General features: G+C 33.9%; 1 protein-coding gene across 1 annotated transcript in view; it reads left to right on the top strand.

Moving 5' to 3' along the window:
* The window catches only part of LOC113118547 (spondin-1-like), a 199962-nt gene extending 185826 nt beyond the window's left edge, over window positions 1–14136 (top strand). The window contains exons 9-16 of the mRNA XM_026287803.1: window positions 707–847; window positions 1265–1340; window positions 2821–3003; window positions 7281–7451; window positions 7863–8030; window positions 8540–8704; window positions 10677–10943; window positions 12942–14136. Coding sequence (XP_026143588.1) covers window positions 707–847; window positions 1265–1340; window positions 2821–3003; window positions 7281–7451; window positions 7863–8030; window positions 8540–8704; window positions 10677–10943; window positions 12942–13105 — 1335 coding nt within the window. The 3' untranslated portion in view covers window positions 13106–14136. The remainder of the gene's footprint in view (window positions 1–706; window positions 848–1264; window positions 1341–2820; window positions 3004–7280; window positions 7452–7862; window positions 8031–8539; window positions 8705–10676; window positions 10944–12941) is intronic.
* The last annotated feature ends 932 nt before the right edge of the window (window positions 14137–15068 follow it).

The following is a 15068-nucleotide window of genomic DNA, read 5'->3' as shown; positions in this document are numbered from 1 at the left end:
GTTCTATAGACAGGATGTGAAACATTCTCATTTACCTCAGAAAATGTATGCATGTTTGTATGCATCCATTCTTTATCCCAACTGTTCTAATGTGCTGTTAATAAATAAATAAACCAGGTGCATGCCTTTAACAGTGTCTGGTCCTAAAACAGCCTTGGATTTCGTACTTTTATTTTTCCGCATTTCATTAAGAGGGTCCTTGTATATAATGTATATTGCTCCCCTGGTTGTGCATGTTATATACAAACTTTTTCAGCAATCTTGCTGCTGTTGACTGTGGAGATAATCTCTTTTTAGAAGCCTGAAGGCTTGCTATGGTGATCTCTTTGTTGTGTGAGGTGATTTTAAACTGTAAAAATATGCAATAACTATAAAGGAATCTACTTTTGTAGTGTTTATTATTTGACATCAGTTATAAAATAAGTGAAAATCATGTGGGTATTAAAATATTGTTTAAATACTGTTTTTTTTTTTTGTTTTTTTTTTTTTTCAGGTTTCTTTTCTTTTCTTTTCTTTTCTTTTCTTTTAAAGAACAGTTCTGCAAAACTTTTAGTTTTTTGGTTCTTTTAGCTTGAACATTCTGCCAAATGTATTGTGTGTTCTGTGTAAGAAAAAAGGGATGCAATTAGAAAGAGTAAATAACAGTAAATTATTTGAACATTTGACTTTTTGCTAAACTGATTTATTTATTTATTTTGTGCCATAGTCTCCCAACAAGCCTGCAACACCTCAGGAGAAAATTCGTCCCCTCACAAGTTTAGACCATCCACAGAGCCCTTTCTACGACCCAGAGGGTGGCGCAATCACTCCTGTGGCTAGAGTTGTGGTAGAAAGAATTGCTCGCAAGGTCTGTTTCTTTGCTTGTCTTAGAAAATAAAAATCCATTTCAAAAGAAAATGTTCTTAGCTGTTGCGGTTTTAGCTTTTATTATTGTGCAAAACAGCTCTGCATTATTCATGTCATAAAAGTATATAAACTGAGAGCTGAAATAACTACAAAAACAAATTATGCATATTTATGAACCCAGCATGTCACAACAGTGTCCTGAAATTATTGAAAGTCATGCATTCTCGACTGGGAGAGAGTTAGGATTACTGTATAAGAATTAGTAGGAACACTGGGAAAAAGTATAACCCATGTCAACATTTTTTTTTTAAATTATTATTATCTCAAAGATGGTAATAGTGAATAAAAGAAAATTATTAAATGAGGGACATCATTTAAAGTCTGTTAGGAAGTTTAAGTTGTTTTCTGATTTCTTCAGGGTGAGCAGTGCAACATTGTGCCGGATAATGTGGACGACATTGTGTCTGACATTGCCCAGGAGGAAAAAGAAGAAGGTTTGCATCTCTTTATCGACCTTGAGAGAGAGAGAGAGAGAGAGAGAGAGAGAGAGAGAGAGAGAGAGAAATTTAACTATTCAATATCCAGAGTAACTCTTCAGGACCGACCAAGAGTAAACTGTATTCTTGAGAGGTTATGCTATGTTTGGGAGACATGAGAAAATTAATCACAATATATTTTCATATATTTTCAACTGACCTATCGGTAAGCTCTTCCCCTTGAACGCAGACTAGACTTTAAAGATCCGAAGCTTGCATAGTTTTTATGGGGTTTATGCTTAAAAACTTGAAAAACAATATGCCTGTGGTACTTGTAACACTGATTCCAGGTATACTGAGAACATGGGCAATGGAATTTATTTTATTATATTTCCTAAACCAAAACAAAACTGAGCAAAATGTCTGTAAGCATTCCCAGTGAAGATTCCCCAATCCCAATGAAGACAAACACTTTCATTTTCTGGTTGTCATACTCTCACTGTTACAATTTTTATCTGCTCAAGCAGAACATTAATGTCATATTTCACTCCAGCAAGGTATCTCTGGCTAATGTTAAAGTTAGTGAGTCCATGCATGCTCACGTGCAAATAAGAATAGCGAACTGTTCTCACATCCTGTACAGTGAAGGGCAAAAACACAACCGAAAGTCTACATTTCACTATCTGTTAATATTAAACTGGTTAAATGTAAATTAATTTAATCGTACCTTGCAGTAAACAGTTTATATCCAGGATTTTTTTCATCTGCAATTGTGATGACCTCAACATGAGTGAGACTTCTCCTGCTTGCAATGTGATTTGAAAATATTTTATATGCCTACAGGGCATAGTCATCCTTCTGTGTTTAAAATGTATCAAAAATATATAGGGACAAGGTTTTCACACTGACAGCTGTCATTGTAAGACAGTTAGCAACTCCGAGGTCGCAACAGTAAATGAGGGGGGCGGGGCTTACCGATAGGTTGTTGTTCTTCAGGTTCTTCCAGAATATGTTAGATGAAAAATCACATTTGTATGATAGAACAGTTTAGGTGAACTCAATATAAACTTTTATTAAAATCCCAAGCTTGGTCTCTGATGTTTCTTACATAATCCCTTCAGAGAAATAACTATTGTTACATACAAGAATACACAATAACCACAACAAAACTTGTTTCCTGTCAGATTAGAGAGATATTACATTAGGGCTTTAGAGTTTATATTGAAGTACATCTCTTTAAACAAAAGTTTAAGCAAAAGTTGATATTTGCTTTCCATTTAATCTCACAGATGTGTATTTGAAACAACAACAACAGCTTAAAAACGTTCCCAGTATTATTATTATTATTATTTTTTTTTTTTTTTTTTTTTTTTTTTATAAAATAATAATAATTATGTCTTATGGGCACTCCCTTTATGAGATTCAATAATGCTTACAGTCAGAAATGTTCTTATTATGAGTCTTTCATCCTCCTACTTTTTCTTTTCTGTTTTGTAAGATGACACTCCAGAGACATGTATCTACTCCAACTGGTCTCCGTGGTCCGCGTGCAGCTCCTCGACATGTGAGAAGGGGAAAAGGATGAGGCAGAGGATGCTGAAGGCACAGCTGGATCTCAGTGTGCCCTGTCCGCATACTCAAGACTTTGAGCCGTGCATGGGGCCCGGCTGCAGTGATGAGGGTCAGAATCAAACACACACAAAATCAGGATTTTAGTCCCCATATGGAAAGGAACATAGAAGTTATTGTCATTCATATCGATATTATCTCTGATTAAAATGTACTGAACAAGTCTACTATAGGTCTTTTTTCAGACTTCAGAATAATATTACTCGGCCACTGGTGCCACCTTGTGGTCATAAAATATAATGAAATTGCTAAAAATGCTTATAACTTTGAAAACTATTAGACTATTTTCATGGGACTTCCAAGGGTTTGGTATGAGTCCTGGCCAATATCAATAACAACAATATCAAAAAATATAATAATAATAATAATAATAATAATAATAATAATAATAATAATAATAATACAATTAATTATGTACTATAATCAGTTATATTATATATTATAAGTATATATATATATATAATTTGTATTTTTTTATTATATTATTATTTTATTTATTTATTTATTTTTGGACACCAGCTCCAATTTTTGGGGTACCTACAGCTGATGAAATGGAAGTTTCATAATGATATCCACAATTGTTAGTAGAATATAGTATGTAAAGTCACAATATCAAAATAGCAATCATGGGGGTAGGAAGTATTATAACATATAATTTATTTATTTAATTATTTTATCTTATAGCAGATTGATTAATACATGGTTCATTCATTCATTCATTCATTCATTTTTTTGGTTGTTTGTCTTTCATTCTTTCTTTCTTATTTTATTTCTTTATTTCTTTCTTTAAATTTACCAGTCAAAACATAACAAAATATAATTTTATGGTGAGCCAACCTTTACTCTCCATTTTTGTATATACCAAGAGCTTAATTGATCAGACATCTTGGGGCACCCTGTCTTGAACAGGAACTTTTTTTAAATGCCCTAAAGCAATGCTAACTAGATATTTTTTTATCAGGAAACATAATATTTGCATCATTCTTGGGTAAGGTTGCATCTTACTTCTCTACGGGCAGTAATATTGATTTCCACTTTATGGAAATTAAAAGGTCACAGCAGCTTTTGCATAGTTTTTGTTGCCAGAGTGGAAATCTATAAAAAAAAATGCATAGCTTATTTTGTTTTATTGCTAATTCAGACAGGAAACACTGGCAAGTTTACTTGAGTTTATTGAACTTTTACTTCGTTATTGTGGGCGACATTCCTCTCGTTTCTTTATCTTAATGCAATACAAGTTCTAAATACTTCAGTTTATTCCTAACGTGCCATCCACTTTTCTCTTGGCAATGAGCGATGCCCATTCGCAAATGATTCACTCTTCTGAGTAAATTCTGTTCACAAAAATAAAAAATAAAAAATAATGTGTCAAACCAGTTGGCAAACCAGTGAATTGGTTCACAAATCTGTTTGAATGATTCGTTCAGTTCCCTGCCGCCTGCGCTGAGCTGTCTGAAGCGGTTCACTCAGAATTGTAACAGAAAGTTTAAGAACATCAAGAGCATTGAAGACGTGGCTCTGGATCTACAGTCAATTGAAAGAAAATTTGCAAAGGCTATTGTTTGCTAGCGATGAAGATCTTTATTAGATTAACACAGCGTGTGCTGTCCATGGTTCAACAGGTATAGCTCAGACTACATTATATTACAGTACACAATACCACTATGACATTACCAGTTTGTTGTACGTGTAACTTATGCATTAAATACAATGTATAATTTTTTACATTAAATAAGCTGTCACAGATTATGAAATTAATACCCTCCAAAACTGTGTTAGTTATGTTCCAGGAGGAATGCCTTTGCCTAGACAAAATTAATATTGATATTTCCACAATATTTAGCCTTGCAGAAATATACATTTGTTTACTTTTTGCTGAACATTCAGAAGAAGATCAGTCAATATGCATTTGGTTAGTTATGTTCAGATGTTCGGTAACTTAGCCGCCTTGTGAGAAGTTTCCACTCTACTCTGTGTCAGAGGTTATTTATACATATACATAACTAATATACTTTAAAATATAATTTAATTCAGTGATGCAAATCAGAATTTTCATTAGCTATTATTCTAGTTTTCAGAGTCATATGATCCTTCAGAAATCATTGTAATATATTGATTTATTACCAGTGCTGGAAACAGTTTTGCTGCTTAATATTTTTTGGAACCTGTGACATTTTGTTTAGGATTCTTTGATGAAAAGTAATTCTGAAGGATTATGTGACACTGCAAGACTGGAGTAAAGGCTGAAAAAAATAAAAATAAATAAATAAATAAATAAATAAATAAATATATATATATATATATAATTAATTGCATTTTTGAGGGCTTAAACATGCTCAAAAAGTCATGAAAGTTTGCACATGCGTCAAACCTGGTGAAAATTTTAATCTGATATAGGATTCAGAAGAGGGTGTGGAAAAATGGCTCGACAGCGCCCCTATGCTAAAAAAATCAACAGCCTTCCAACTTTGTTTCACGTACATGCACGAAAATTGGCACACACATGTAACACACAAATACCTACAAAAAAAAACTCTTGGAGCAAAATTCTAAACCCAATGGGAAGTCGGTTATTTTTAATATTATGAGCAAATTTTGAGCATTTTTTGTCATTTCCATTCGTTGTATTTTAACGAACTCCTCCTAGAGATTTATTCAGATCAACACCAAATTTGGTCCGCCTAATCTAAAGGCGTTTGAGATGTTAAATTGCGAAAATCTTGAGTTTTCGCCGAAGGCCATGTCCGTGGCGGCCTGGCGAATTTTGATGATTCGCCATGAAAAATTAAGTTGCTATAACTCCAATCTGCCCCAAACTTCACATGTTTGATAAGACTCCTGACCTGTACAGACTGACATGCCCATATTCAGTTATAGTCATAGCGCCACCTATTGGCAACAGGAAGTGACACATTTAACACTGCAACAAACTACTCCTAGAAATTTTATGACATCAGTGTCTTTTTTGTGGTCAGTCTTATCTAAAGGCCTGTTGTGAAGTTGTGAAGATCTTGAGTTTTCATTAAAAGGCGCGTCCATGGCGCCATGACGAAGTTCGATGTCTCGACATGGGAATAAAAGATGTTATAACTCAGGCATAAAATGTCTGATCTTCCCCAAACTTCACATGTGTCATAAAAGTCCTAGCCTGAACAGATCTGTAGGCCAATATTCCATCGGGTGTGGCAAAATGGCTCGATAGCGCCACCCATACAATTTCAACGGAGTGCGCCTCGAGCTACGTTTCACGTACATGTACAAAAATCGGTAGACACATGTAACACACCAATACCTACCAAAAAGTCTCTTGGTACGAAATCCGAATCCCAACAGAAAGTCGGTTATTTAGAATTTTCTCTTCAAAATTGGTGTTGTTTTTGCCATTTTCAGGGGTTGTACTTTAACAAACTCCTCCTAGAGATTTATTCAGATCAACACCAAAATTGGTCAGTGTAATCTAAAGGCCTTTGCAATGTTAAATTGCGAAGATCTTGAGGTTTCTTTAAAGGGTGTGTCCATGGCGGCCTGACAAATTTCGATATTTCACCATGAAAAAGTAAGTTGCTGTAACTCAGACATACAATGTCCAATTTGCCCCAAACTTCATGTTTGATAAGACTCCTGACCTAAACAGATCTACCTGCCCATATTCAGTCATAGTCATAGCGCCACTTGCTGGCAACAGGAAGTTACTTATTTTATACTGTGACAAACTACTCCTAGAAATTTTTTGACATTAATGTATTTTTTGTGGTCAGTCTAATCTAAAGGCCTGTGCAATGTTAAATTGTGGAGATTTTGAGTTTTTGTTAAAGGGCGTATCTATGGCGCCAGGACAAAATTTGATGTCTCGCCACAGCAAGGGAAGTTGTTGTGACTCAGGCATAAAATGTTCAATCTTCCACAAACTTCACATGTTCAATGAGAGTCCTGGCCTGAACACACCTGAAGGCCAATATTCCATTATAATGATAGCGCCACCTGCTGGCAACAGGAAGAGTGGCATATATATGGAATATATATATATATATATATATATATATATATATATATATATATATATATATATATATATATAGATAGATATAGATGTAGATAGATATAGAATATATATTATATATATTCTCCACTTATATTTATGACTTTAAATGCACATTTCTCACCGTTCACCTTTTTACTAAAGCCACTCGCTGCTGGTGAGCCCGGGTGCGAGGGCCCGTTCATCGCTGCTTGCAGGTTTAATTTGATCTGTGTTTTTTTAGCAGGGCTGGTGGCTGAGTGTTAAAAGATTTTTTTAACAAGGACATGACTAACAGTGATCTTTTACAGATGCTTCCACGTGCATGATGTCGGAATGGATCACATGGTCACCATGCAGTATGTCTTGTGGAGCAGGTGTGCGTTCTAGGGAGCGCTATGTAAAACAGTTTCCAGATGATGGCTTTGTTTGCACTCATCCCACTGAAGAGACAGAGCCATGCACTGTCAATGAGGACTGCTGTGAGTATTATTTACCTGTGGACTCATAACAAGCCAAATTCATTGAAATATAACAGATGTTTACAGTCATAGTTTTATTGATTCATCACAGTTTACTTATTTTTTATTAATTTTGACAATTGCCAATTGTGGGGGAAGGAAATGTTGATTAAAATGTTCCTATACCCAAAGTTCCTGTGCATAATTTACTGTACTTGGATTCCTGCTAACATCCTTATTCATCTAAATGTTCTATGGCTGTTTTCATGTATTGTTCAGATTAGTAGAATAAATTAAAATAACAACTAGCCATTCAAATCCTTATTTTATATTTTAACATTTTTTTTTATTATTATTATCTTTTTTTTTTAATAATCTTTAAACAGAATTCTGTGCTCCTATCATTTGTATTGTGTATGTTTCTGTGTGTAGCTCCAAGCAGTTGCTTGGTTACTGAATGGGGTGAATGGGATGCATGCAGCGCCACCTGTGGGCTTGGCATGAAAAGACGGGAGCGGATGGTGAAAATGCCCCCATCTGATGGCTCCATTTGTGGGGCTGAGGTGGTGGAAGTGGAGAAGTGTATGATGCCAGAATGCCGTGAGTGCAAACACTCACATGCATGTCTATATTAATATACTGTATGCACATCCATGTATGCTAAATAGATTCCCACACAGTGTCTGTGAATGTCTGGGTCGCATCTCCACAAGTACATATTAACATTCACATGTTCATATGGATACCCAGAACACAAGTAGTGAGCACACTGCCCCACTTTAACATATTCAAATCAATAACTCAAAAAAAAAAAAAAAAAAAAACACTCGCAAACATATTCAGCCAATTTAACATGTTTTTTTTTTTTTTTTTTTTTTTTTATAAATAACAAATACAAAAATATATATATATTTTTTATATTATAAAATACACATACACTCAAATTTGCATGCATGCCAATATTATCTTATTCACACACACACACACACACACAAAAAGTCTACATTAACATTCTCACAAACAAGTCCAAATTAATGTTTTTACACAGAATAAACTCCCACATGTCTGCAGTTCTCAGTGTTATGATGCTGAGTTTTTTGTGTGTATAGATACAATCCCATGTTTACTGTCCCCCTGGTCGGACTGGAGCGATTGCAGTGTGACGTGTGGTAAAGGCACACGGATGCGTCAGCGTATGCTCAAATCACCTGCAGAGTTGGGAGAATGCAATGAGGAGCTGGAACAGATGGAGAAATGCATGCTGCCAGAGTGTCGTGAGTTACACATGCTCTTTCTCTATCACACACACACACACACACACACACATAACAGTTAACAGCTCTCACACATAACAGATACACAGTATGTGTCTCAGTGTGTGCCAGTGTGTTAGTCAGTCCTAATTGTGACAGTAGCTCCAGGAGAAGTAGAGTTAAAGTCTGACCTGTCTGGCCATCCATCATAAAAAAAAAGAGATACATTGTGATAACAAGTTGGCTTGCCCCACCCTTTGAAATATCAGACCATCTGAGTAACTGTAGGATACTCTTTTCAACTTGGCATGATTTGGGACACTCCAATTCTAATCTCTGATATGATTTAGTGCAGATATTATGCAAGTTGGGACATCTGAAGTGTGTAGCTCCAGAAACAGGACAGAAGATTTCTGACAATCAACTTCTTAACTCAACTTCTTCATTGAACTGTTGTATATTTGCAATGCAAAGCCCTTATTATATGCAGACAAATATTATATCACTATTTTATTATTGAAACATACAATGATTTTACTTATTTAGTACTTTACATTTTAGTGAGATAATGAAGCCTTGGTTTCTTTTAAGAAATACATTACTATTACAAATTAATACCTCTTGTGGCAGATTTCATTTATTTATTTTAGAGACTCACATTATTTCCAAAATTGTCTTGACAAGGGCTTAATTTAAGATTACATTTCTGGTTGAGTCATGACATAAGGATTGCGCAGGCAGATAGTTCCTTTAAATAAATTTGCCAGCGGTCATATTGTTCACTACATGACAAAAGCTGAATGGTCTGAAGGCAATGAAAATGCTCGCTCAGAATTTAAAGATTCTGGTTCAGTTTTCACTGTAAACTTGTCCTTCAACACACTATTAGAATTTCTCTGAAATCCTCCTCTTCCTCAGAGCCACCTGTCTAGATCTACTATTACATTTATTTATGTCTATTCATGCAGCAGAAGCACATTTTACATGGTCACAGTAGTGTGTCTGTGTATCTACTGGCGGTAGCAATTCCATACTTGCTCTGCAGCAGCGTACATAGCAGATCTAGTATGCCAAGACCAAATAATTTAACACATAAAACTACTCAGAGAGTTGTCATGACTGAAATGTTTTATCAGAAATACACTGAAAAGATAGACAGCTGTGATGTGAACCAGTGACAGTGTTGGGTGTAACGCATTACTGTAATTAAATTACAGCTCATTTTTAGGTAATTTGATTACAGTTAATTTTAAAGTACTTGCATTAGATACTGTAAATATTTTCAACAGTTCTAAAATCAATATTGAATTTGAAATCTAAATGTACTTTCTAAAGATACCTTAAATACTCAGATACGGATAAGACTAAAATCCATCAAATCAAAAAAAAAAAAAAAGGCTTACTTTTATTTGTGTACACTGACAATAAAAAAAAAAATTCAACTTCAACAAACTTCAGCAAATATTTGATGCAGAGACATGAGAAAATATGTCTATAAAAGGCTTGTGTCTACTTTTAAAATAATGAATTCAATTGAAAACAAATATTCTATGATTATATAATCAGTATGAAACTAAAGCTAGGTACAATCTTTCCCGTATCTGAGGTTGAAATGTCTAATTTTAAATTAATTAATTTAAATCGAAAACTAATATTATCTGATTGTTATCTGTATGAAAATAAAGCTAGGTACAGTCTTTCCCATACCTGATCTTGAAATATCAACTTTTAAATTAAATATTATTAATAATTAATAATTATTACTAGTAATATTATTAAAAAATAAATTAATAAATTAATAATAATAATAATAATAATGATAATAATAATAATAATAATAATAATAATAATAATAATAATAATAATAATAATAATAATAATACTAATAATAATAATAAACATCCTCTTTTAAATCATACAATTTCCCCTGAGATCATATTGATGGCATATTACTCTGTTTGAATATTGTCTCTTTTGATGTCTTTCTCTCTAGCGATGGATTGTGTGATGACAGAGTGGTCCGAGTGGTCAGAGTGCAGTAAATCCTGTGGGAAGGGTCACTTGATCCGCACACGCATGATCACTCTGGATGCTCAGTTTGGTGGGGATCCGTGCCCCGAGACCACACAGAGAAAAACATGCAAGATCAAGAAGTGTAATCAAGGAGGCATAAACAGTGAAGAGAGGAAGAGGCGCAAGGAAGACCGTAAGAAGAGGAGGAACAAACAGGGAAGGGAGGAGAGTGCCGATGAGCTCGCAGGTATCACTGTTAAAGGAATAATCCACACAAAAAATGCTATTCTCTCATCCTTTACTTACTTACTCATGCCTTTTGTTCTTCTGTGTATACAGAACATAAACATGGATTTTTAGAAAAATAACCTGTGTTTGTGAGTTCATATAATGCAACTGCCTCAAAATTGTTGCTTTAAAACATTAAAAAACAAACACGACAGTTATATATATATATATATATATATATATATATATATATATATATATATATATATATATATATATATATATAATCACAGTTGATAAATCAATGTCTTTTTAAGCAAAAGAAATAAGAAAATGAGAGAAAAAATGCATGAGAAAAAAGGCTAATACTTTTAAACTTTTTAACTTAATAATCACTTACAACTGTCAGCATGTTGTGAAGCATATTGTGAAACAATTACATTTCTTTAACAATTAAAACTTAAAATTTTAAAGTTTGGGTGGAAGTTCCCTTAAATAATCACATTACATGATTTAATTTATTATTATTATTATTATTATTATTATTATTTTTTATTTTATTTTTATTTTTTAGCAAGCCAGCATGACATTGCTGCTGACTATAGCCATGCACAGTCCTCAAATATAGGCCCTAGCCCTGCCCTGGCCCAACCTTTGTCCGACAGCTTATCAGAATTACTGACCCATTCCAACCCGAGCCTTTTTTCCCCTTTCTGCCAAAACAACTTATACTACTATTTCACCTACTAAAATAGTGCATTTATGTATGTAATGGTAAAGTGATGATATTTAATTTCATTTTGTATCAAGTTAATTTAGGGGAAAAAATAAATAAAATCTATTGATATAAAACAATTCAAGCACATATCATAGTGTTAGTTTAAATGTATACCCTAGATAAATGTGTGTTACACATACATGACAAATACAATATATCTACAAAAACTCTTTCATTATGAAGTCCATAAAGATGGATTTCTCTCTTCAAGGTGTGTCTAATGAGGATATGGCAAGTCAGGATCGTCAACTTCATCTTTGTGACACTGGCTCAGAAAAACACTAGTTTATTAATAAATAATCAAAATATCTTCTTACTGTTTCCCCGACACATTCATGATAATAAGGTCTACTGGGGATTTTGCGGCAAGCTTTAGCCTATTGTGTGTGTTGCACGCGGAACACTTCCAGCTGGGCTGAAGGCACACTCGCTGCTGCTGCTGCTGCTGGTGGCTCATTAAACACTGTCCGAGCCACTCAGTCAGTCAGATAGTCACGGTATAATTTTTTTTTCATAACCATAATTGATGGATGTCTAAAATATAAGAATAAGGAGAAGCCTAAAACAGACCCGATGCCTAGCTCAGGTCTGAGATATGACGTGTACTGTATATTGGCTTGAAGCCATACCCTAGGGGTGTAAATTAGTTGGGGCCCCTCAGGCCAGGCTGATATGCATGGCTCTACTGCTGACATTTACCATTAGTAATTCTGCATCATCACATCACCCATAGAGATACTGACCTTAGAAAATCAGTATCATGTTATCACTTATAGAATATGTAAAATAAGCATCAAAACGTTACCACTGAAGACACTGACAATGCTTTTATTTTTTATTTTTATTTTTTCTTTATAAATAAGCATCATAACATCAATACTTCTGATACTGTGGATACTGGGGTGTAACAAAATAGAATCAAAGCTAGCTCTTTTTTTAGTCCTTCAGAGTTATAACATTAAATTACATGTCATTACAACATGTCATTAAAATTTGAAATGATGTATCAGAGAACTACTGATGCCAACGCTCTTCCGGTGGCAAACCAGAATCAACCTCTCCACTGCAGATGCTATAATTCTGTTAAAGTAATTCTGTTTAATAGCATTGCCACTACAGATGAGACAGAAGCTCTCCTTTACTAATTCATAATATCCTAACCACTACAGACAGTGTCTCTAAATAAAAGGACCGATGATTTGATCACCAGTTGTATCTGGTCTATGTTTATTCCTGCAGGATGCAAAATGAAGCCGTGGTCTGCATGGACTGACTGTACCAAGCTGTGTGGTGGGGGAATCCAGGAGCGTTTAATGACTGCCAAGAAGAGATACAAGAATGCACAACTAACTAGCTGTAAAGACCGAAAGGAGATACGGGCCTGCAATGTCCATCCCTGCTAGGGCAGTATTTGAGTGGGCTTGCGTGATGGGACCCAAACTAGATTATGAACAGACTGTCACACACTGTCTTGCAGTTATTTAATGCACTCTGTTTGGGATTGGAAAACTGCAAAAGGTAGTCTGTTATTTTGACTTTTATTTTCTAGAATTTATAGTGACCAAGGCATTATCTAGCCTGTAAAGGAATAGGAAACCAAGAGGGAAGGTGCTCAGAGTTGCAATGTACTGTACAAATTTGGATGTATTAATATGCATTAGTATTTGAGAGTAACAGTCCTCTATCGAACTTTGAAGAGGGAGTTCTTTTGAATATTGATTTTTTCCATGGAGTATCAAAGATTAATGTGTTCTGACATGAAATTCAAAACAAATTTCTCCTTTTATACTCTGTGATCCAAACACTCACACATAGAAAAGAAACACTGACAGCTACCCATGTTCACTTTTACCCTATAATCAAAATGATCAGAGGAGCTACATTTAGATGCATGCAAACCATTCATTCAGGATATCTGAAATGTTGTGGCCATAAATATCTAGTTTTTTTTTTTATTATTATTATTGCTTTGTAGCCTGTGAATGCTAATTTTAGACAAAAAAATTCAGATGGCACTTAGAGGCTTTTGCATATGAACTAGGTATTAGTATGTAACATTTTAGGTACAACAAAATATACAAAAACTGACCAAAATCCTACATTTGTGCATTTTAATAGACACTGCAATGTACAATATGGGCATATTGACAACATCTAAACTGTAAACACGGTAACATATTTACACATACAGAAGTGTGACATAATTTCAAATATTTTATCATAACTATATTTGTATAGTTAAATTTTTACCATTTCATTTATGTTTTAGATTCCTTGACCTACCACAAACCTAATCGTATGTATGAAACATAAAAAAGGCAGCACCAAAGCAGCCCACATGTCTAATGCGTTTCTCTGTTTCTTGCTGAAAATCACATTCCAATATATTTAAGGCACACATATTTTGTTCAAATGCATATATTTTAAGGTTTAAAGTTTTTTTTTTTTTTTTTTTTTTTTTTTTTTTTTTTTACTTTATTTAATGCGATTTAAAACATAATCTGATCATAAATACAAAATCAAACAATTAATTACATACATTCAATAGTCCTAATTAAGTATTTATAGACATGCTTTTATACAAAGTTTTTCATATGTAAATATTTTGATTTAGATGCTATTAATACATCAGTATTGTACATTTTATTTTATGTGCAAATGGTAGATCCACACTTTGCAGTAATTTAAGTAAAAATACTCACGAGATGATGTTAACATACTGCACAATTTATTACAAAATTGTTTACTTGCATCTAAAGAGGGCTATTCTGCTTTGACATCCTCAGTAAATTTAGCTTTTTATTTTATTTAGCGTTTCAATATAAAGTGGTCCAAAAAGTGTTTTGACACCCAGAGTCATACTTGAAATTAATGATTTTTCATTGCACTGGAAAATACAATTTCAAACCAAATGGCATCTGAAAACGAATGTCAGAGAAATACAAGTACTCACAAGTAGCAGAGCAAACTTTTTTTTTTTTTAAATTTTAATCCTGAAAAAAAAAAATTGCTTTTACAAAGGTTTGTTTATGTGTGTGTGTGTGTGTGTGTGTGTGTGTGTGTGTGTGTGTAACAGTAACAACCATACATTTAAAGTATGCTTACACTGTCTTGATGTTTTGGGGGAATATCACAACGCTAAATATTACTTACAAATAGAGAGGAGAAAAATATTAACATGAGTTGTTGGAAACAGATCTTTGGATTTCAAAGCAAACTTCCTTTCAGCATAACCTTTATGCACTACAAGAGAAGGGAAGCTCATTCAATATTCCAGTCAGTATGATGTACAGGTAATATATGCAGTTAGGTCAAAATAAATAAATAAATAAAAAACCTTCCAAGACCTAGTCATCTATACTTCTA

Source organism: Carassius auratus, chromosome 18, assembly GCF_003368295.1.
Source record: "Carassius auratus strain Wakin chromosome 18, ASM336829v1, whole genome shotgun sequence".
Lineage (NCBI taxonomy): Eukaryota > Metazoa > Chordata > Actinopteri > Cypriniformes > Cyprinidae > Carassius > Carassius auratus.
Note: the sequence above shows the minus strand (reverse complement) of the source record. Positions and strands in the feature narration are given on the sequence as shown.